This window comes from Mastigoproctus giganteus, chromosome 1, assembly GCF_048544385.1.
Source record: "Mastigoproctus giganteus isolate SK-2022 chromosome 1, ASM4854438v1, whole genome shotgun sequence".
In the NCBI taxonomy this organism is placed as follows: domain Eukaryota; kingdom Metazoa; phylum Arthropoda; class Arachnida; order Uropygi; family Thelyphonidae; genus Mastigoproctus; species Mastigoproctus giganteus.
This window is the reverse complement of record NC_143575.1, coordinates 270,899,305-270,924,825: the sequence shown is the minus strand read 5'-3', so window position 1 is coordinate 270,924,825 and position 25,521 is coordinate 270,899,305. Positions and strand designations below refer to the sequence as shown.

General features: G+C 37.2%; 1 protein-coding gene across 1 annotated transcript in view; it reads left to right on the top strand.

The window, feature by feature from the left end:
* Positions 1 to 25,521, top strand: part of LOC150091986 (uncharacterized) — a 140,873-nt gene that overhangs the window by 88,277 nt on the left and 27,075 nt on the right. The window contains exons 9-10 of the mRNA XM_090377630.1: positions 7,198 to 7,384; positions 18,457 to 18,601. Coding sequence (XP_090233756.1) covers positions 7,198 to 7,384; positions 18,457 to 18,601 — 332 coding nt within the window. The remainder of the gene's footprint in view (positions 1 to 7,197; positions 7,385 to 18,456; positions 18,602 to 25,521) is intronic.

The following is a 25,521-nucleotide window of genomic DNA, read 5'->3' as shown; positions in this document are numbered from 1 at the left end:
TAATTTTGAAGGAGGCAACAAAAGAGTGCATTGAGGTTAGTTATGAGGCTGTTACTAGACTCGGGAGTTATTCCCATGAGTGTGGGGAGGTGCCGTGTATTGCCAGTACATAAAGGTACTAAGAGTGAAGTTAATAACTACCAACCGGTTGGTTCAGTGGTAGGAAAAATCATGGAAGCAGTGATAAAGAATTCATTATAGGATCATTTAGAAAGAAATAGAATTCTGAAGGGAATACAGCATGGTTTTGTAAAGGGAAAATTGTATTCAACCAACCTAGTTAGCTATTTTGACAGTCACTCATTAGTTGGATGTAGGAAATAATTTCAATATTGTTTACTTAGATTTCAGTAAAGCATTTAACTCTGTCTTGCATGAAAGCTTACTATATAAGTTGGAACATGTTGGAATCACAGTAATTATCCTTAGATGGATTGCAGGATGGCTGTAGGACAGGAGGGAAACAGTTGTGATTAATGGTTATTCTTCAAATTAGACTAACATAATAAGTGCGCTTTCTCCCAGGATCAGTACTGGAACCACACCTGTTTTCATTTTCTGAAATGACACCAAAGAAGGTATAGAGGACATGAAATCAGAATTTTCAGATTATATCAAGATAGAGTAGTTAATGACTAATGTGAAGCACAGTTTCTTTAGGATGACTGATTGATTTCAGAGATGGTCAGAAAAGCAGCAGGTATCTTTTAATTGCTGCAGCAGATTTCAAGGTCTTACACTTGAAAGAGCAATCCCAAAATAACTTCTCCATTTGGTGGGATTGAACTAAAAACAGTAGAGGAAAAAAGTGATTGAGAGTTATGATATAGTTGGACGTGAAGTTCTCTGAGCAGTGTAGACAGGCTGTATTTAGGGCCCAACTTGTCTTATTGCCAATTTATTGAGCATTTGCTTGTAGAGATGGGGAAGTCATAATGCATGGTATAAGGAAATTGTGAGACTATACGTGGAATGCAGTGTCCAGGTACGGAGACCACACCTAAAAAAGACATTGAGCTTCTTGAAAAGTCGATAATGGGCAGTGGCTTAAAGGGACATCCATATTTGTGGGCTGCAGAGCTTGGAAACTAAATACCATAGAGGAAATTTGATTGAGAGGTGAAAGTAAAATGAACAAGGGTAAAATTTTCACTGTTATAAAGGTTTTCAGAACTGGGGACCATAAATTCAAATTAGACTGGATTGCAGGAAGTTTTCTTTTATCCACTGAGTTGTTGATTTTTGGAATAAGTTGGTTGAGGCTGACAGCTTGGGGAAATTTAAAGCCCAGCCTGATAGATACCTAGATAGCTATGTGAGGAGGAAGTCAAATAGGTGGTTTATTTTTTATTTTTTTTTTTTGCCATTGCAGCAAAAGCCCATGGCATCCTTGCACCATACGGCTAATACTAAATTGAAACTATGAGGTGCAAGCTGTTCTTCTAATTTTTAAAGAAACTTTTTTCTGACTTCTTTCTGCTATAAATTATTACTTAGAAAATACATTTTAAAATTAGATGAAATTGAACCAATTAACCCAGAGGCAAAGGTAGTATTACATAAAAAAACAAGTTTTCTTATGAATTTTTAAAAATTCCTCTACAATGTTTGATTTTTTAAATAATTTTGTTCTAATTTGAACCAAACTGAACAGAAGTAAACTGGAATATACTCAATAATTTTGAGAGAGATGGACCAGAGAATGTATTTAACCATTGAGGTTAATTATCAGATCATCATTGGACTTCGGAGATATTCCTTTGGATTGGAGAAGTGTCAATATATTACCAATACCTAAAGGCTGTTCTGAGAGTGATGTTGGTAACTACAGATGAGTAATCTGTCTTCAGTGGCAGGGATATATCTTTTAAGAAATGGTGTATGGAGAATTCTAAGATGAATGAATAGTGAACTGACCAGTTTAGTAGAACAGAAAAAGGTGGCATGGAAAAGTACTGAAACTTATGAGAGCTACAAATTGATCTGTAACAATATCACAGAAGGGGTATTTCAGAAGTTACACCTGATAGTTCAGAATCTGTGTAGTGTGAGTTAGCTGGAAGCAAATATATAACGAGAGTAGGAGTAATATACAGATCAGAAGATTGTAAAGATTAGAGCCTCTAAATGCAAATGGAATGGTCAGCCAAGTGTGAATGTCTTATGGGTGATTTCAATTTCTCCCTAATTCATTGAAGTAAGTGGGAGGGAAACTCACCATAGAAACAAATTTTAAATCAACTAGATAATTGTTATTTGCATTAACATATTAGATAAAGTACAGGGGGGGGAAATATTTTAGCAGATTTCCAGAAATTACTGGCTAAGAGAGCAAAGAATGAGGAGAAAGTTATATCCTGCTGATGTTGCAGATGCATTGATATGTACAGAAGCTCTTTACCTTTCACTGCTGAGGAGAAACTGTGAGTGAAGCTGGAAAGCATGAAATTAGTGATAATGTTGAAATTTCAGAAGATTATTTATTAGGAAAAAACTTTCTCAATAAATATGTAAGGTTATTGGAGTTGATGCCATATACCCAGTAATTTTGAAGGAGGCAACAAAAGAGTGCATTGAGGTTAGTTATGAGGCTGTTACTAGACTCGGGAGTTATTCCCATGAGTGTGGGGAAGTGCCGTGTATTGCCAGTACATAAAGGTACTAAGAGTGAAGTTAATAACTACCAACCGGTTGGTTCAGTGGTAGGAAAAATCATGGAAGCAGTGATAAAGAATTCATTATAGGATCATTTAGAAAGAAATAGAATTCTGAAGGGAATACAGCATGGTTTTGTAAAGGGAAAATTGTATTCAACCAACCTAGTTAGCTATTTTGACAGTCACTCATTAGTTGGATGTAGGAAATAATTTCGATATTGTTTACTTAGATTTCAGTAAAGCATTTCAACAGTGCAGTCCAGGTGTATTCAGATAGACCAACACCAACCCGATTTTGTTAAGGGGAAGATCATGTTTAACTAACCTGGTAAACTATTTTGACATTGTTACTCATAAGCTGAATGTAGAGAACGATTTCAACATAGTTTATTTCAATTTTAGCAAGGCATTTGATTCATTCTCTCAAGAGACATTATTGTATAAGCTGGAAGATGTTGGATTACTGGCAATATTCATAGATGAACCACAGGGTGGCTTCTGGGTAGAAGGTTGTGATTAATGTATATTCTTCAGATTTGTGTAAGCTACAACTGGGTTGCCCAATGATCAGTTTATGGACCACTGCTGTTTCTGATGTTCACAAATGACATCAGTGAAGGGAATAGAGGGCATGATGTCAAAATTTGTAGATGATATAAAGATAGGGAGGGTCATTTGTGATCAGTGCCAAGAAGTGCTCCTTCAGAATGACTTCAGCAGGCTTCAAGAATGGTCGGAAAAGTGGCAGCTATGTTTTAATCCAACAAAATTTTCACTGCTATAATGAATTCCAGAACTAGGAGCCATGAATTCAAACTACAAGGGAAGAGGAAGAGGTGTAGACTAGATTGTAGAAAGTTTTATTTCAGCCAGAGAGTTATTGATTACTGGAACAAGTTGCCTCCACAGTTAGTTGAGGCTGACATTTGAAGAAACTCAGAGGTCAACTGGATAGTTACCTACATGAGGAAGAAAGTACATAATTTGTCTATTTTCTTGTCTACTCTTTTTTTTTTTTTTTTTTTTGAACGGTGCCTCCGTAGCCACGTGGGAAGGAGCAGCAGTGCGTATAGCACACGCTTCTTGATTAGACCGGGGTTCGAGCCCATCACCACCAGATACGGAGGATGCGGAAAGGTCAGGGAATGACCACCGCATATCCCGGAGCAATATGGCCTTAGTTGCTAATGCTCCTAAAAACCAAATAACAATAACTCTTTTTTTTTTTTTTTTTTTTTTTTGCTGGTGTGGCAGCCTGTAGCTTTGCACAATCTGGCTAATACTAATTTCAGCAACCAAATCAAAATAAGAAAAAAAATTATATATTTAATGTTTTCTTATTAATTAATATTTAATTAATGAGAAATTACTAATAATTAATATTTAATTAATGAGAAATTACTAATTCACATTTTTAAAAAAAATTAATTTTAAATTAATAAATTTTTAAGAATTTTTAAAATTCCACAATAACTCACTTCATACAGCCTGCTAGCGAAAAAAATTCAATACTCTTAGACATGTTCATACTATCTAATGTTTATTTCATGAACATTTTCCTTACCATGCTCATTTCATTAAGTCAATCCAGTATTTAATGACAGTGCTGTAATGATACATTTTTTTAAAAATGATCATTAGAATAGCAAATGCATTATTTAGCACCTGTTATTTCAATGATCTGATAAACTCTAAAATTAGAACCTGTATAATTATGTTAAAATTAGAATTTAATAAATATTTCTTATTATTTTATTCACTAATACAGCAGGCCCCCGTTATAACGCGGTTCGCTTTATGCTGATTCGCTTTAACGCTGTTCTTAGATTATAACCCGTATCTGACTATAACGCTCTTTTACAGATTGCATTTTTGGCATATTTAACGAAATCGTTTCATTTGTCGGAGTCGATAGCTTGAAAATGAATACCAAAACAGCATACGTTTCCCATGCTGACTTAGAAATTTTCCCACGCTCAGTGAAATTTTCTCGCACGGTAATTTAATTGCAGTACAGGGACTTGTTACGTAGTTCCGAGATCAACATTTTAAAAAATGATCAAGTATATTGCTTGTAATATTTGCATTATATGCATTTATCCGAAGTCTAGTCATCACTCAGTACAGTATTAGACATCGTGCAAAACGGACAGTTTACTCGAACATTGAATCATAATTAATGCAACCAACACAGTTACATTTTCGAAGAGTTAATAATGGCCGATAAGAATGAAAAAGCAACAACGTCTGAGTGCAGTATGAAGACTATAAATGTAAGATAAAGACTGAATTTGAAAATTAAATTAGACGTTTTGAAGTGAATCGATTCCGATCAAAGACAAGTGGATGTGTGCCATAATTTAGGACTTGCAACTTTAACTGTAAGAACAATTATAAAAAAAAAATTATTTTTTTATAATTGTTCTTACAGTTAAAGTACTGACTTTTCTTCAGGAATGATATAACTGTTCAATTGTCTGATCTCAGTGAATTCAAACCTCTAACCACATTGTCTTTTGAAGCAAATACTTCTCTGAATTGAGACCTAGAGAATGAAAGACGAGAATTGGTGTGCATTCATGTAGAAGTGGCCTGATGAAAAATGTTTTTGGTGGTTTAAACACAATGCCAAGAGGTTGGCAAGCAAAGAAATGCAATTTATTTTTCTTCAGCAGGTTTCTATTTAGTAAAAAAAACAACAACAAAACAATATAATAGATGCCATCCATAATCAGTAAGGTTTTTCTGGTATCTTGTGGTTGGAAAAATGCTCTGATCTTAAAAGAAAGTCATTTTTGCTGATGGAACTAGTTTCTGACATAATAACATGATTTGAAGGTGATAAATTATCATTAAATTTCCTAGGTAGTATACATTATATCATCATATTAATTAAAATACTACAAAGTTATTATTTGATTCATTTTACCCATCACAGCCTGGTCCAAATATCCTGATTTTGCTATTTAGATTAATAGGAGAAAAAAAAGAAGTGATTCAATATTTTGTATCGAAACTAGGTCTATCCTTTTGTGAATGTAAATGTCCTCCCGTTCACTTTTTTCACACTCAGTATTATTTATACACCTGCAGTTGCCTACCTCTTAAGTCTAAAATAATAGAAAAGTCATTTCAGTTTTAGTATTTACTTGTATTTTAAGGATTTTTTTTCTTAGAAGTTTGATATTTAAGAAAAAAATTGTGAAAACTGAAATTGATTGTCACCCTAACACTCATGACTAACATTAGGCCATGTGGTTTTGAAAACATCAGCACACTAACAAGAAAATTAAAAAATTACTTATCTTGATTCAAATATCCAGATTCCACTACCCTAAATAAAATATTGAAGTTAATTATTTATTGTGAGGAAGGATGGAGCAGGGTGCATAGTCAAAACTTTGAACTGGGTAAGTTGCAGTCAAACTTTGACTGGGGTACTGGCTTCTACATAAAAGTTGGGAAACTTCTGCCTTAACTGTTGTTATCCTGCAATGATTTTTTAATGTAATGGGTAAAACTCCAGAACACGGTGCCCCCTTTGAAAATCACATTGAGAAGAAGAAGAAGAAGAGGGGGAAAGCAGTGATGTATGTTCGTAACTCCGCTCACTCACTGCGTTCCCCCTCTTCTTCTTGACAACTGCACGTGGTGAATGTCACGTGACATAACAGTACGGCGGAACTGAAAAACAACAAAATTAATGACAATACAGCAATTTTTTCGGAGCAGCAACCAAAATAATTATACTTAAAAATAACACACTAATTTCTTTTTCAAAACGAAAAAAAAATAATGAGATGCAGTAAACGACCAATTTTCGGCAAATAACTCCTGAAGTCCCGTAAAAAGGTAACCTAAAAACTCCAATTTTCATTAAACACAAATGAAAGACAATTAAAAACGTAACTCCCATTATATATTTTTTTTTTCGTCCAACGACTGGTTTTTGCTTGAATCCTTCCCGAAGTCGTGTAAAAACCTAACCTTTTTTTGCTAAACAGAAACGAAATTCAATTAACACGTGCAACGAACAATAAAATTGCTCTTTGCATAAGTACAAAATGGCAACATAGAATTTTTTTTTTTTTTTTTTTTTTTTTGAAAAGAATGCAGCGGACACAATACTAGGTTAATGATATGTGAAAATAACACAGAAATACAAATCAAACTAAACTCACCTCATCAGTGGAACGGGATAACGACACAAACTCAGGACCATGAGGCAATTAGCAGCCGAGCACCGTACACAGTAGAAACCAGCATTCAAAAGAAAGAATACACAACTAATTTCACATTTAGCACTCCAGTGACATCGCGTCACGTGACGTCCACATGAAACGAAGAGGGGATGCAGTCAGTGGGTGGGGTCACAACCAGTCAATCACTGCTTTCCCCTGTTCTGACAGCCAATTACAAGAGGGCACCGTATATTTGAGTAAGGCCATGTAATGTTATAAAAAAGAAAGTAAAACAGCATGCATGCTCACAGTTATGAATTTTAGTCATTACAGTTCCTTGACATTAATGTTCCCTCTAGTTGTTTCTGACTCTGAAGACGAGGATGGGGAAAGAAAGGAGGAAAGTGATAAGGAACAACAAGAAGAAAAGGATGAAGAAAGAGAAGAAGATCATGTTACTCCTGTAGAGGCAATTGAACAGGAGAAAGAAGAACAAGTACTGCCTCAGATATCAGATGATGATTCAGACGATGATAAAAAATTTCGGTGAGTTTGGATTTTGTCATTTTAATTTTGTTGAGAATATATTTCTTGAAACACTTGTTATTTACATAGTAAATAATGTTTAATATTGACTGTTATCTTTGGAAAAAGAAAAAAAAAAAAAAAAACAGTGCATAATGCATTCCAAAATTAAATACCATGTTATACATAGAGATAACTGTTATCCTTAAATAGCATACACATTCAGATCTGCACCCTGCCATAAAAAAATTTAGTCTGTTTGGTATCCATTATATTTTGAAATAAGAAAAATAACATGCATAATGCATATCAAAATTCCATACCGTGTAGAGATGGCTATGGTTTTTAGGTAGTACACAGATATATATATGTGCTTTACAGTCTATTGTTGGCTGAGCACTGTGTGTTGTATGCTATAACAAATTTCCTTGTTGCAGATTATAAATAGTTTTTTTTTTTTATGTATAGCAATTCCAGTTAGATGTACATTGGAAATGTATCCTAATATGAGTACGTTGGGAACATAACATACCTAGTTTAGTTTTATCAATTTGGATTAAAATTGTGTTGTATACTGCCAAAAATCATGCAGTGAATAAGACTGGGTGAATTTTTAACATGTAGTATGGAGGAGGGGAAGTAGGTGCTATATTACCTGGTGCTTTTAAAGTTAACATAATTTGTTGTGTGGAGACTCAATTTCTCAACAAAGATGCTGTAGTATGGATGGTGTGGGCAGATCACTATAGAAGCTTTTACTGGCTGCTACAATGATCACATATAGTTTAAAATAATGACAGTGATCACAACAGTTGTAACTGCGATTGAAGAAAGAGAATTAATGTGCAAAATAAAAGAAAGAATGATCCTGATTGCAGACTATTTTATACCTTTCTGTATCACCTGATAATTTATAAGCATCCTGTGTAGTTTTCTTCTTTCCCACTGGTCTCATCAGTTTATCCAACATCTGTTTGGGTCTGAACCTTGAACAGTATCTCTTTTTTTTGTATAAAAAGCTTAGTAGCTTTTATGATTACTTCCCTGAATGCCTACCATTTAGAATTTATTGTTAGTTACATCACCAGTTATCTCCACTGAATAGAATTTTAAAACTGTCTGAGACCACTGATGTGTCACCTTTACAAAAGCCTTTCCCTTCTCTTTGTCAGGTATGTCTTTAACTAAGGCCCACATCAATACACTGTGATCACTGCTGCCCAATCAGTCTTTTATCTGCAGATTCTTAATGCAGGAAGAGTTATTGCTGATTATCAGATGAAGAGTATTGCTTTCTGTCATTGTCTCTCTAACATGCTAGTTTAGAAAAGTCATCCAAAATCCAGAAAAGTTTTATTACTGTTGTGAGTGATCAATCCATAAGTTCCAGTCAGTATCTGGAAAGCCGACCGGGCTAGCCGAGTGGGTAAAGTACCTGCCCAGCAACCCAAAGGTCGCGGGTTCGATTCCCGCCTCGGGCTTGGATCAAAGTACTGCAAAAACCTTGGGAGGTGCAACATGGCCACAGAAGCCGATGCGCCAACAACTACCAAATCAAAAAAAAAAAAAAAAAAAAAGTATCTGGAAAGTTTAAATCCCCCATTTTAAGATATTCTGTTGATTGTCCTACTCTGTTTGTATGTATACCTTTTTGTTATAGTCATCACAGTCATTAGGCCTATAACACACTCTTATTCATTTTTGTTTTCCAAGTGCTTATGCCACACCAAACTGACTCAGCAGAATTCTGGATATGCTGCCTTAGAATTTTGTGATTTTTATCTAAGAACATAACTCCTCCTCCTCTCCTGTCCTTTCTGTACATGTATTCCCCATATTAAAATTCTGAGTCCAAGTGACACCATGTCTCTAATATCTCTACAATGTCTGCATTTGAATACTTAAGTAGTACTTCAAATTCATTAAATGTATTTACTGTGCTCCTAGCATTAGTGTACATGCAAGTATATGTGCTCCTGCTCTTTGTTTTAGTAAACTAACACAGCATGCCATGAGGATCCCCCAGCAAGCTTTGTGATCTCCAACACCTTTGACTGCTGGAAAACAAGATGTTAGAGATTCCAGTAGTGTAGTGAAAGTGAAAGTGTTCTTGGAAATAGCAATGTGCAAGTAGTCTTGTGTTCCGTTAGAAGTAGTGCACTTACACTTCTTCCTGTGGTTGCTATTAATCTGTTAGTCTGTGTATCCCCCTCCCAAGCTGGCAGTTTTTGACTCACCTTAACACTTCCTTGATAACATCAGCAGATATTCTTGCACTCATTTTGTTTAAGCATATTCCATTCCTGTAAAAACAGTATCCTCTTAGAAAGCACACACCATACTGAGATAAATTTACTCACAAACCTTGTACAGTCTCCACAGAGCTGAATCAATTGACAATGGTGCCTCTGTAACCAGGTGGGCAGGAGCAACAGTATGTAGCACACACTTCTTGATTAGACCGGGGTTTGAGCCCATGACCACCAAATGTGGTGGATGCAGAAAGGTCAGGGAATGACCACCGCATATCCCCGGAGCAGTATGGCCCTAGTTGCTAATGCTCCTAAAAACCAAATAACAAATAACAAACAAACAATCGGTTGACAAGGCTCTCATCATGTACTCCCTCCTATCTGGTTGTCTGGGCAGAATTGCAGACACTTTCATATTTAATCTTAACTTGCAACTCTTTTCTCAATATTGCCCTGTATTTGTTAAGCAAAAGTCTAAATCTCCTATTCTTAATATCATTAGTACCAGTGAGTACAAAAATATCAACTTTTACCCTAGGCAGACATAACCTTGTTGGTTCTGTTCCGCCTCTCCTTTTTACAAAAAAAAATTTCTATTTCCCTAATAATAAAGTCACTGACAACAGCTACCTCCAGTAGGACCATTTTGATGTTTACCTTATATAGTGATACCTCATATTTTGCTCTTAATTGGTTCCTTTGAACAGACTATGCAAAAATCACTCTAAACAAAGTCACATTGTAAAATGTCGCCTATGCATATAGGTGTCATTTTATAATGACCTTATTTATAATGATTGATTTTGTTGACATTTTATAATGAGCTATTATATCCCAACTTCATAGTAGTTTACATATAAATGGTTTTGAATTTTTTTTTTCTTTTTGGTATCAGTATTACTAGCATTATAAATGATACTAAAAGATATGCTTATACAAAGAGATAATTAACAAATAAGACTTTTAGGAATGTCACTAATTATGATTCTGTGAACATTGATTCATGCTCATGATGTTAACATAGTGATTAACATGAGGCTGCTGAAAGTGTTTGAATGTGATCATTTGGCTGTGTTGTCTGGAATGCTAATTAGCGCGCGTGCACACACCACACACACACACACACACACGCACCTAAACAAGTATAGCAGCAGTCTTGTCCAGTGTTATTTATTGAACTTTTTTGTAACACAAATTGTCTCTTATACCTATAAGGACAATGTGTTACAAAATTTTATTTTTTGAAATTAATATTTTTTATTTTACTAGAGTGATATAAATTGTATTATACGATGCAATTTATATAATATTGTATAATGTAGATATTTTCATTTTTCACAGACATAAACACAGTCTAGAGGATCAGTCAGAGTTAAACTTGATACAGTTCGATGTATTTATGAACTTATTTAATCCACACATCAGTGTGGATTAAATTTGTGATAAATTGAATGGTAACCATGGGATAGCTTATATCAATTCAATTTAAAAAAATCAAATTTGTATACATTATTCACCTGTTCATACTATTCAATAACATTTTTTTTTTTTTTTTGATGCAGTAAGCACAGCATAGGTAAAATTTACTGATCAATGTTATCGCCATGTAATTATTGTTCTATTTATTCTGGTTCTTTGTATATCTAAAGAAGAAACTCCTTTTATGAGGAAGAATTCAATTTTTTATTTTTAACTTTCCAGTGGCTGACAAAAAATTATGTTATAAAGATAGCAGTGAAATATCACCATAATTTAACCGTAATGGAAAAACTGTGAAAGTAGTATAATTGGCATCGATTTAATTGTACCTGATATTGTGACTGGGGTACCTACCCGCCCAGCGATGATAGGCCAAGTAGCCTTAAAATTTTGCCGTCTGGGTGGTGGTATCCTCCAAGAATAAGTAACAATAATCTTCTCTATTGGTGAAGCATTACTTATTCAAAGTAGGCAATACGTGGTAACTTGTTGTGAAGGAATAGTCACAATATGAGATACAATTAAATCGATGCCATTTATACTACTTTCATAGTTTTTCCATTATGGATAAATTATGGTGCTTTTCACTGCTATCTTTATAGTATATTACCAGTCTGTAACTTATTACACCTTGTTGCATTTATTTTATTAGTAAAAATTGTGTATATATTGACAGCTGGAAGTAGTTCTGCACTAGCTATGCCAGTTGAACCACACAGCCTTTCAAAACAATTACTGAACTTGTGCAGAATTTTAAAATAAATTGTACTTAATTAACCCATTACTTTTTTTACAGAAGTGCAATATTTCTGTTGTGTTCAAAAGAAATTGTAGATTAAAAATTATAAAAGAAATGAATTCATATGTTAATTTACTATCAGTGCCAATTAACTGCTTTTTTCAGAATATAATTGATAATTAGTCTTTTATTGTGTTTGGTTTGCTTTTCTACTGTTATAAATAACAGTAGAAATAAATAAATAAATAAAAGGAATGTTTGGTTTATAGTGATTTTGGGCTGCCAAGTATGAAGTATGAATACATAGCAGCCAGATCCATGAGTTGCCACTTTAAGGCCTCCCAAGAAAGACAACTTATGTGGCAAGATAGTGCTATTTGTTGCCTCAGTCAATGTCAAAGGAATTTAACATTCCCACAATAGATATCTTAAGAAGAGATAAGTGTTTCTTTGAGAAAAGTGCATGACAAACACTTGCAGTATGGCTGTAGGGCTTTTGAGACATAGTGTGCATAGTGTTAGGGTCGGGCGCCACCTGTGGTTTCCCACATCTGCGCCATATGTACACTGTGAAGAAATACAGAACACTGTAAATGCCAGAAAAAGTGTAGTGTGTTGAATGTGTAGTTTTGTGTTGGGTTCTGTTGTGTGTCCTGGCATTTGGCCGCAGGGCCCCTGGTGGAACCCCACGTTGCCTGCACACACCACTAGGAGGTAGCCAGGCTGCCCATTATTCTCTGGCAGGTCTCCGTCAGAGTCGCCTGAGCTTCCTGAACGGAGACCAATTAAAAAATAAAAAAATAAATAATAATAATAATAAAAAAATAATAATAAAAAATAAAATAAAAAAAAAATAATAATAAAAAAAATATATATATAATAATAATAAAATAAAAAATAAAAAAAATTAAATTAAAAAAAATAATAATAAATACTAAAAAAAATAAATATAAAAAAAAATAAAAAAAATAAAAAATAAATAATAATAAAAAAATTAAAAAATAATAATAATAAAAATAAAAAAAACCCGATAATAATAATAAAAAATAAATAAATAAAATAAAATAAAAAATAAGTAAATAAATAAAAAATAAGGTAGAGTGCGGCAGTACAGGGTGTACGGAAGAAGATGGGGGATGAAAGTAAGAGTAAGGGGATGTAGGTAAGGGCATCCCTTAAATTGACAGTGGAGCATATGCCCCACCAGGAGAAAAGGGGGAGGGAATAACTCCAGAAGGGTAGAAAAACCACTCAGCGAGAGTGCTGAGTGTGACTTATATTTTGCGGTGGAGTGGTCAAGACCACTGGAGCCTACCAAACCATATGGAAAGTTAGCAGGTAATCCTACTTTGGATGTTCCAGGGTTAGCAAGTCGATGCTGGTAAAACAGTCAAGTACAGATTTTTTTTTTTATTTCGAGTTTGAGTAAGTCCTTTACAGGTTTCTATCCCTGGCTTGAGTTGGTTGTAGAGTCCTGCGCCTAGAAAAGAGGTTCTGTGCGTACTCCGTTAATGATTTATAATATTGTTCTTCAGAAATTAGCAGGTGCTCCTGTCCTTGAGGTATGTGTTGTAGCCTGGTGTACAGTCTTCCTCGAAGATCGTTATAAATTGGGCAGTTATAAAGAAGATGGTCCCAATCTTCAATTTCTCCACATGTACAGTAGGGGTTATTGATGATTCCCAAGGTAGTCAACTTATGATTTATAGAGCCGTGTCCAGTTATAATATATGTACAGTAGAGGCCAGGAGAGAACCAAGGCGGCGACTTTGGATAAACTAGTTTGACATCCGGGATGAATTTCTTAGTTATCAGGCCCTTGTCCGTCTCCTCCCATCTTGTCTGCCAGATTTGTACTAGCATGGCAGCTAGTTTTTTCTTTTCTTGCTTGCAGTCAGTGCGGGTGTCGATGGTATATCCAAAGATGGTAGCTGGGATTCCCCGTGACAGGCAGTAGTGCAATCCTCGACGGATAACCTCCAAGTCAAGGGGGAGGACACCAGCAAGAACCTGTAGGGCCGGAGAACTTACTGTGCAACAGGCCCTGGTAATGGCAAGCAGTATACTTCGCTGAATTGTTTCCAGTTTGCATTTATTGCGAACAATTGTTGCTCTATGGTACCAAATCCCAGATCCGTATGTAATAACAGGGAGGAATATAGCGTTATACAGGAGTTTGAGTGTTCTCCGGTTCAGACCCCAGTCACACCTGCTTACTCGGACGATTAAGGCTGCATAATTTCTGATTTTTACTTGAAGGTATGAGAGGTGCGGGAAGAAGGAGAGCTTTAAATCCAGGATGATACCCAGGTGTTTTAGGGAAGTTACCAGCTTGATGGTTTTTCCTTGTACCTTGATCTGAGGTGGCCTTGATATTTGTAGGGTGCCTTTGAGAAGTATGGATTGTGTCTTCTGTGGAGAAATCCGGAGCTTGTGTAGAGTTGCCCAGTCCTGTAAGATCTGTAGTGCCTGATTTCCAGCGGCCTCGAGAGCTGCTCTGGTGCCCGCTGCGATGGAGATGGTAATATCATCTGCGAATGCTTGGATAGTAACAGGGCCCAGATCCAGATCAAGTAACTCATCAAGGACGATGTTCCAGAGGAACGGGCCGAGGACCGAACCCTGTGGGCAGCCTCTGTAGATAGATTTGGTGAGCTTCTGGTATGGTGAAGAGATGGTGATCTGCCTGTTGGAAAGGTAACTTTCTATACACCTGTATAAGTTGGCTGGTATGCGTGCCAATCTTAGCCTGCGAAGAATGCTTGGCCACCAGAGCATGTCAAAGGCCCCGGCAAAGTCAATGGTTATGAGGAGAAAGTACTTGTAATTAGTGTTGGCTGCAGCTTGGGTTATTTGGTAGAGAGCATCCTCTGTGCAGCGTCCTGGGCGAAATCCATACTGTGAATTGGATTGTAGGCCAGCTTCTGTGTAGTGTGTTAGGAGTCTGGTATGGAGGAGGCGTTCAAGTAGTTTGCTCAATGTGGACAAGAGGGCAATGGGTCGGTATGAGTTAGGCTGTTCTGGAGGCTTCGATGGATTTTTCAGTATTAACTTTAATTCAGCTATTTTCCAGCTTTCTGGGAAGGATCCCTGGGTTAGGCATTTATTGAACAGGTTAAGCAGAAATTGGGGATTAACCTGGGCGACCTTTTTTAGTATTTCTGGTTCAATGCGATCTAGTCCTGGGGATTTTTTATCCTTCATTTTTCCAAGGGCTTGCTGCAGTTCTTCAGTGTTAAATTCTTCCTCCACAGAGTCAATGTGGTAATTGTCATTATCTAGACAAATTTGCTGCTGTTGTGTTGTGAGATGATCGGCGTCGCTGATAAAGAGAGTATCCAAGATATTCATCATGGATTGCTCCCTTGACGTTGTCATGATTCCTTGTGGTGTTATTGTGGAATGGACTACTTCTCCTCTTGGCAATTTGTTGGTAGTAACTCGGTACACCACTCCCCAAGGGTCCGAATTACCAGTGGTGGTAACCAGCCGCTCCCATGTAGTTCTTTTTCGCTGCCTGATCATGGAAGTGTATTGGTTCCTGGTCCTCTTGTAGTCTTCACGAAGGGCTTCCACATCAGTAGCTGGCCAAGAGGTGCGAGCTCTCTGAAAAGCTTTCCTCTTGTTATGAACAGTCCAGCGTAGACGTTCGAGTTCCTGAGACCACCATGGTACAGCACTTGGAAGAGGTTTTTTCTTGGGCATAGACTGATTGCAGGAGAGGGTGATGATGTCAGTTACAAGCTTTTGATGCTGCTCGGGATTCAGGGAGAGGATATCAGAAGGGTGATCCATGATTGTTGACTGGAGAGAAGTGGTGAACAGCTCCCAATTGGCTTTGCTGATGGCATAGCGGTTGATATCGTAGTGCGGAGTAGGAGTTTATTCTATATTTCTTGTGAGGCTGTATGTAATTGCTCTATGGTTGGAGGTAGTCCAGGCTTCATTTACCTGCCACCCCGACACCTTACTTGAGACACTGCTTCTTACACATATAAAGGAAATGATGTATTGAATGGTCTAAAGAACACCAACAGTGCACTACTGAAATGTAGGATAATACAGCCACTCTCCCTGACTTACATAAGACTTGCATTCCGCAGAACTCCACGTCAGTTGAATTTTGCGTGTCGGAATTTCTCTAAATGCTTATGCGGCACTCGCAACTATCACGCTGAATTTGATTGAAACAAAAAAGAAATGTTCAACGAACATGTAAATAGAATTATTTATTCAATTTTTTTATCTCATTGTTCAGAAAAAATTACAAAAGTGTATAAAATTGCAAAAATTTCAAAATTATTTGATTTTGCAAAAAAAAAAAAGGGAGGAGACAGGCATATAACGTTAGCAAGTTTTACCTTTCGAGCATTGTTGCCAGAATCGTTGACAAGTTGTTGATAAGCACGCCATTGCAGAATCGAGGGCTGTGGAGATTTAGAAGGGGTTTTTTCCAACCCATCACAAAATTTTTCTGCAGCTGCAGAATTGGCACTGACGCCTTCACCACATATTTTAATGTTTTGGAAACCAGTGCGATACTTGAACCTATTAAACCATCCACTGCTTGCCACGAACTTGGCTTGGGGTTTGCTGTACTTATCCTTAAACTCTTCATAAATACTTCTTGCTTTTGCTTGAATGGCCACTGGACTTAGGGGCACTTGCTGCTGAATCTGATTTTCCATTCATATTATTAATAGCTTTGACATCTTCGATATAGCATCTGAACACTGTTTTGTGATCACTGTTGATCATAAATTTGTTGAACCTTTAACATGTTTGTTATATGTGCACTGTCCCTTAAAATAGTATTCACTGTTGAAGCAGCGAGTCCTAATTCTGTGCAATAGATGACAAACTTTGTCCTGCTTCGTACTTCTTAATTAATCATCTTCATTTCTAAATCAATTTTGTTTCGTTTCCTAGCACTGTCAGCACTTGCACTTTCTGTGGTCCCTTTCCCTTCACCAATGTAATAAGTAAATAAGAATGAAGAGAAGATTCTGAAAATTTATTTGTTTTTTATATGATTGAAGATTTCATCAAAGGGGAACTCATTTCATCATAATACCATAATGTAAAAACCCACAGAATTCCAGTTATCAGTATTGTCGCAAATGCAATAAGATCAAGTTTACTACCCATTTATAATAGATTGTGCTAACAGAAAAGCCCAATAAACCGGAAAGTGCATATTGTTTTATGGTAGTGACCTCCAGAAATGTGTTTTAGAAAAATATCACAAAGGCGTTCAAAATTGATTCTTATAGCGGAACATATGATAACAATGAAAGTGTAGTGCAATATCCATTATAAAAATGACCTTTTAGAGAGATAAATAGCTTAGTTATATAGCGCAAATTTCAACTTCTGAGGTCTTGGAACGAATTAACAAAAAAAAAAAAAAAATGTGTTATTGGGTTCACATTACGATATTTTCACGATACCTCCGTTTATTCCTGTGGGATGCAAAATACGTTTCCACGTTTTTTTTTAATTTTGCACCAGCCGGCAAAACTTATGTAAAGTCGATTTCTGTAAGTTGAGTATTATGTAAGTCGGGGAGTGCCTGTATATTGTTAAGCAGTGAAGCATGGTCTTATATCGATGGAAATTACAGCAGCGTTATTTTTGATGTTTTGAAAACCTAAGCACCTCAACCCTTCTATTAAGCATCCAACAAAATTGTGCACATGTATGAGTTCACAAAGAGCAGATTTATTTTGCATAATTGACGATACTGTTAAGAGTAATAGTATTTGCCATATAGTGCAAGGAAGCCACAGGTGCCTCTGTAGCCAGGTGGGCAGGAGCAGCAGTGTGTAGCACACACTTCTTGATTAGACCGGGGTTCGAGCCTGTGACCAACAAATACTGAGGATGCGGAAAGGTCAGGGAATGACCATCGCATATCCCCGGAGCAATATGGCCTTAGTTGCTAATGCTCCTAAAAACCAAATAACAACAACAACAAACAAACAAGACCTTGCATTTAGCAGTATTAAAACTTAGCTGCCACTTCTCTGACCATATTTGAAGTCTGTTCAAGTCATCCTAAAGGAGAACTGCTTTTGCATTAATGCTACGGTCTACGTTGATATAAAGAAGGATGTTGGCATAATTTGCTAATATTTCCAGTGTTACCGAGAAAGTTTTAAATTCTGAGATGACCTTGTCACTGAGCAAGAAGATACAAGGATGGTCAAAAAACTATAACATCAAGAGGATTTCTGGACTTGGACAATCACCAGATTTAAATTCTGTAGAGTATTTGTGGTTAGTGATGGGCTACAAAATAGATAAGCAGTGACTGCTGACAAAGCAGCAAATGATTGGAACCTGTTGAAGAGCCAAGTTTATTCAGTGCTAAGAAGATATGGTAATATGCTCAAAAGGAGAGCCTACAGATTACTGAGATCTCATGTTGATTTTATGTTTTTTATATGCACTTTTTTTATGCATTCCCTGAAAAGTTCCACCTAAGTTCAATAACTGTAAAATTGGGAATGTGGTGGTGCAGGATTTATTGCCATAGCTGTACATATAATAATGTCTCCAAAGATATTGCCTTCTTTATCTTGTACACATTTCAACATGAAAAATACTTTTAATTTTCCCAGGGACGATATGGTATATGATTTTGATTTAATGCTCCAGAAGAAGAGGGACAGCATGAGGAGGAGGAAGCGAAAAGACATAGATCTAATAAATGATAATGATGATCTTATAGAAGATATGCTGCAACAAATGAAAATAGCTGCAATTGTAAGTTTTTTTAAAAACTACATTTTTAGTGGGATGATACTTAATAGATATTGATGTTTATTTATTTAACTCCTGTAAACTTTTCTGGTTTGGGTCTTATTTTTTTATTATTGACTGACTAATGAAATAATGCCAATAAATAAGTCTTTGTTTAAAGAAAATTTGCTAATCTTGTATGTTTTTTGTAGTTGAGATAGTTGTGGCAGTAATTCTGAAAGGAGTGGCCATTTATTGCACATTAAACTAGATTATGCAGATATACTTGCTTCTGCCTTGATTATGGATATTTTTCTTATACCAAATATTTTTAGAAGTTGAAAGTTTCGTGTTTGAGGTTTCACAAACCCCAAACACAAAAGGTATTAAAACATAAGTACTTAGTACTGTGTTGTGGGTTGAAGGTTGAGATGAAAGAAGATACTTATTGATATGAGACATGAATTTCTGTAGATTTTAATTTTAAGGAAATACATGTGAAAGGAGGTTGTTCCAGAAAACAGAAGTTGAAAAAATAAATGTGGAAAAAGAAAGCGTGGGCCTGTGAGTTTCAAGTTGGACAGTAAAAGGTTGCTGCACACGTTCGGGCTGGTTTGAAAGAGAGAAGGGTAATTAGAAGAACGGTGCCCATGGAAATATCTATAGAAAAGACATGCAAGAGAAGCAGAACATCCATGAGGCAGAGAGAGAGAGGAGAGACTATAAGATATTTGTCATTAATTAACCTAACCTGCCCTCTTTTAAATGGAGTTCAAATGATGGCAGGTTAGGGTATGGAGGCACTTCCTCAGATGTGGGAACAATATTCCATGGTATGGCAGATTTCAGATTTGTACACAGTGAGTAGCAGTTTAGAAGAAGAGTAACACAGAGCAAAAGAGAAAATCCATTTTATTAGGTGTAGGGAGCAATATTTGTGATGTGCTTATGCCAAGAGAGATTAAAAGTCAGGGTGATCACTAATTGAGAAATGTGATCTTGTCTAGAAATCTAAGTGTCATTGAAGATAAGCATAGGGACAAAAGAATTTATTTTTTGCAAGATATGAGACAGGAGCGAGTTTTAGAAGGATTGAAATCAGCCAAGTTATCTTTGTGTCACGGGAGATCATCATTTAAGGAATTGGTAGTGGATACACAAGAAGTTGAAACTGTTTATGCAGGGTAAGTATTCTCAAAATGGAAGGTAGAATACACATTATCATCAACAAAACTGTGGATAGGATTTCTGGTCAATGGAAGGTCGTTAATTACAAGAGGAAAAGAGTACAAAAAAAGAACTGAACCTTGGGGAATACCACCATTAGCAGAGAAGTTAGAAGACAGAGATCCATCTACCATAGGAGCCTCCGTAGCCAGGTGGGCAGGAGCAGCAGTGCATAGCACACACTTCTTGATTAGACCGGGGTTCAAGCCCGTGACCACCAAATATGGAGGATGTCGAAAGGTCAGTGAATGACCACCGCATATCCCTAGAGCAATATGGCCTAAGTTGCTAATGCTCCTGAAAAAAAAAACCAAATAACAAATCCATCTACTATCACACACAGTGAGCTATCAGGGAAAACTGGATACCCATTTACAAAAAAAACAGTTGACAAAAGATAAGATGGAAGTTTATTTAGAAGACCTTTTGCAAAACACAAATATAAAAAGCCTTTGAAATGTCAAGAGCAACTTTTTTTTTATGAAAACCCCAAACACGAGAGTAATTAGAACCTATAGTACTTAGTACCATGCTTGGGTTGGAGGTTGGGAAGACGAAAGAAGATATTTGTTGACATTAGCATTAGTAGAGGCATATGATGCAAGAAAGCAAGCTTATTCAGCATCAGCCAAAAAAAAAAAAAAAAAAAAACCCTCTCCCATTTCACCCCTCCGTTAGTTCGAAATACCTGTCCAGTTGAGCTTTAAATTTGTTTAGGCTATCAACTTCAACAACAAGTGATGGAAGTCGGTTCCACCAACCAACCAACCACCCGCTGGCCAAAGGCAAATTTCCGCACATCTATCCGACATCCGTCCTTCCTCAATTTGAATTTATGCCCTCTGAGGTGATTATTCTGAGAAAGATGAAGAATCCCATTGGCATTGAGCATGCTCAAACCATTCAAAGCCTTATACACCTCTATCAGATCAGCTCGCCGGTGCCTAGTCTCCAGACTCTGTAATTTGCAAAACTTAAGCCTTTCTTCGTAAGAGCAACCGTTTGTTCCATTTACTAATCTTGTTGCCCTTCTCTGTACCCGTTCCAGCAGCTCTACATCCTTCTTGAAATGAGGCCTCCAGACCTGTATACAGTACTCAAGATGTGGCCTAACCATTGCCTTATACAAGGGAATAATCACCTCCTTATCCCTGCTAGAAAAATTCCTGTATATCATTGACAAGACACCATGAGCTACTCTTGCAGCTCGTCTGCACTGCTCAGAGAACTTCATATCTGCCTGCACAATTACCCCCAGGTCCTTTTCATTTTCCACCACTGTCAGTGTAGTACCGCAGAGTTGATACATTGCTCTGGGGTTACTGTTTCCCATATGTAGTACTTAACATTTGTCAATGTTAAACTTCATTTGCCACCTCTCAGTCCATCTGTTCAACCTTTCCAGATCCTGTTGCAGCAGCATAGCGTCAGTAGTGTCCTTAACGACCCTGCCAACCTTTGTATCATCTGCAAACTTAGACATTAAACTTGATATCCCATCATCAATATCATTCATAAACACCGAAAACAACAATGGACCCAACACTGAACCTTGAGGAACTCCACTAATAACATTAGTCCACGTTGAGCAGTGTCCATTGATTACCACTCTCTGTCTTCTGCCACTGAACCATCCCCTTATCCATAGCAGCAATTTGCCTCCAATGCCACACTGCTCCAATTTGTGCAGCAGTCTTCCATGTGCAACAGTATCAAAAGTCTTTCTAAGATCCAAATATATAATATCAAAGTTATTCCCTGCATCCAGTTCTTTTGTGACTACATCATAGTATCCAATCAAATTGGTCAGGCAAGACCTGCCCTTAACAAAACCATGCTGCGTCTGAGCTATAACTGAATTCTTGTCTAGATGATCCTGCAGTGCTTCTTTAACCAGTGCCTCCATTAATTTACCTGGAACAGAAGTTAAACTAACAGGTCTATAATTACTTGTGTCAGCCTTGGATCCTCCTTTGTGAATTGGGGTTACATTTGCACATCTCCAGTCTATGGGTACCTCCCCTGAGTCGAAAGAAGCTCTCATAATTATGGCTAGGGGTTTGCATACTTCCTTTGCTGCCTCCTTTAATATAACCGGATAGATCCCATCCACCCCAGGTGCCTTTTTTATGTTTATCCTCAACAATCTCTCCTCCACTTTCCTCTCAGTTATTACAAAATCATCCAGCTCACTGTCAATGTTTACTTTACCTACATCATTCTCCTTCCTGAATAACTCCTCATGCGTGAATGTAGAAGCAAAATACTCGTTGAGTTTGTTAGCCACCTGAGCAGGATCCTCAACTGTTGAACCATCAATATCCAGTGGACCAATCTGATTCATCCCTTTCCTTCTCGAGTTCAAGTATGTAAAGAACTCTTTTCTGTTTTTCTTTGCATCCTTTGCCAAGGATTTTTCGTAGTCTGCCTTTGCCTGCCTAATCTCCTTTGTGACTTGGTTACAGACCAACTTATATCTATCATAGGCTTCCATGTCACCCATTAATTTGTATGTATCCCATGCATTTTTCTTCTCTGCCACATGTCTCATTAGTTCATCTGACAACCATTTAGGCCTAAACCTTGAACAATATTTCTTAGTTGGTATGTAAAGCTTGGTAACCTCCAAGATTAGTTCCTTGAATGCTTCCCATTTTGAGTTTGCTGTTGGTAACATCATCAGTTGGTCCCACTGTATAGAATTTAAATACTGTCTCAGACCATCATAGTCGCCTTTACGAAAACAAAAACCCTTCCCTTTACCTCTGATGGTAGTTACCTCCTTGAGTAAATCCCACTTCAACACACTGTGATCACTGCCACCTAGTGGTTCATTTATCTGCAGGTTCTTAATGCATGAAGAATCACTACTGATAATCAGATCAAGGGTATTGCTCCCTCTTGTTGCCTCACGAACATGCTGATGTAGAAAACAATCATCCAATAAATCCACAAAAGCCTTGCTAGTATGCGAGTGACCAACCCACAAATTCCAGTCAATATCTGGGAAATTAAAATCCCCCATTATAAGACTCTCTGATTTACTGGCCCACTCTATTTCCCTGTACAATATATTATTATACTCATCAGAGTCATTAGGCCTATAGCACACTCCTACTCTCAATCTTGATTTCCCTATGCTTATGTCACACCAAACTGACTCGACACTGCCCTGTCCATCGATGTCGACTGGCTTCACTTCCTTGGACTTTATGTGTTTCTTAATTAATAGCATAACCCCTCCTCCCCTCCTGTCCTGTCTATCCTTTCTATACACATTGTATTCCCCAAATTCCAGTTCCTCATTACTTATATCTGTGTGACACCACGTCTCTGATATCCCAACAATATCTGCCTTTGATGTTTTGAGCAATACCTCAAATTCATCAAATTTATTTACCAAACTCCTAGCATTGGTGTACACGCAGGTATAAATGCACCTGTTTCTATTCTTAGCTACCCTAACACAACCCATGTGTTTACTTGTAACGCAATGACTACCAGCAGTCTCTGAAATATCCTGCATCTTGTTTTTCAGACTTCTGCTCATTTGAATAGAAGCAGTGCAAGAATCACTTCCACCTCTGCCAGTGGCTACTGTTAATCCTTGTATCCCCCCCCAACTAGCAGTTTTCCGACCCACCTAACGCTGCCTCGACAGCATCAGCAAAAATTCTTGCACCCTTTCTATTTAAGTGTATCCCATCCCTGTAGAAGCAATCTCTCCTGTTAACAAGTACAGTCCAGGCTGAAAAAAATTCTACCCCTTGAGCCTTGCACAATCTCTCCAGGGCCGAATTGATCGACAAGGCTCTCATCATATACTCCCTCCTATCGTGTCTGGGCAGAATTGCAGACACTTTCAAGTTCAACCCTAATTCACGGCTTTTTTTCAACAGTGACCTGTACTTGCTAAGTAATTCCGCCGGTCTCCTACTCTTAATATCATTAGTGCCAACGGGTACAACTATATCACCTTTTGTGCCCTTAAAAGATGATATCCGCTCTACAACGTCATCAACCTTTGCCCCTGGCAGACATACCCTGGTCCTATTCCACCTATCCTTTTTACAAAGCATGTTCCCAGTTTCCCTGACAATAGAGTCACCAACAACTACTAGTTCCTGTGGGACCAGCGCATTCTGCCTAGGGGGCTGCTTCTGTGTTGCCTGATGACTAAGTGCAAGCTCTGGCGTTGATGTGGGCAGCTGAGAGCTTGATGGGCCCCTCAATTTATTTCCTTCGAGGGCATCCACCCTGTCCTTCAAGGTCTCATAAAGGCCCATAACAACGCTGAGTTCTCGCCTGATTTCCTTGCACTCCTTACATCGTGCACACACAAAGACATCCCCCTTGGCAGTATCATGTCCCATACCCGACTGCTCCGCAAACATCAAGCAAACAGTGCATTTTAATAGACTGTGATTCAGAGGGCAACTGCCCCCCTCAGTTCTCCCCTGAACCACAGCACTCCCATTAGCTTGAGCCTTTTGCTTTGCTGCTCTGGTCAGAGTCATGATTCCAATTTAATTCAATAAAATTTTAAACAAAAATTAAATCCTTAAGTTATATCCCAAAACAGTTATGTTATATATATACACTGGACTCCCGCTAGTCCGAACTAATTGGGACCGAGCCCTGTTCGGATTAGCAGAATTTCGGATTAACCGAATAACGTACCCCAGATTTTAAAATGAATAAGGAGTGAGTGACGTTGATAGCTTGAAGTAATGCTTCAGGAAATCCCAAGCTACCTTTGATGATGATCATTAAATCAGCAAAGCCGAGAGAGCTTTTAAAAATATGAATATTAACAATCTTCCAGTTCATTACAAATGTCAAAAAAAAGCTTGAATGAACGGACAGCTTTTCATTGAGTGGTTTCATAATCAATTTGTCTCAGCAGTGAAACGTTTCAGCAATGAAAATGATTTGTCACCTCGCACCATTCTCCTCATAGACAATGCACCATCCCACCCAGACGTTTCGGAGTTTACATCAGGGGATATAAAGGCAGCTTTCTTACCGCCTAATGTAACACCGTTATTACAGCCCATGGACCAGGGAGTGTTACAGTCTATCAAGCTTGCATACAGAAAGAAATATCTGAGGTCCTTGATAGAAGATAACACCAATTCACTTTCTTTACATGAGAAAATGAAACAAGTGAACTTAAAAGATGTTGTATATTGGGTTACTGAGCTGTGGGAGAGTGTAACCGGTGGCAAAACATAGCATCTTCTAATCGATTTTCATCGTTATGTCAAAAGAAATTAACAGAGTTTGTTACTTCTGAAAAATGGCTTTTGTTCCTGTTTTGGTGTATAAGTATTGATCTGTAGTTTTAATAGGCCATGTCAAACACTGATTTATTAATTTTGTATTAGTACAGTACTACAATAAAATACAATTTTTTGTGGAATTCTAAATGTCTTTGTACCATTAATACCATTTAAATTTAACGTATTTAACATATATTTTGCGAACTAAAAAATTTCCTCTCCGCTGACAGAAACGTGTTCGGATTAGGCGGACGTTCGGATTACCGGGGTTCGGATTAGCGGGAGTGCACTGTATATATATATATATATATATATATTTTTTTTTTTTTTTTTTTTCGGTATCTAGTGTTCCCTTTATACAACTTCCGTGTCACGTGTACCACTATAGTTATGTATTAATTATTTGTTACGATTAAGTCGTTATATATATTTATA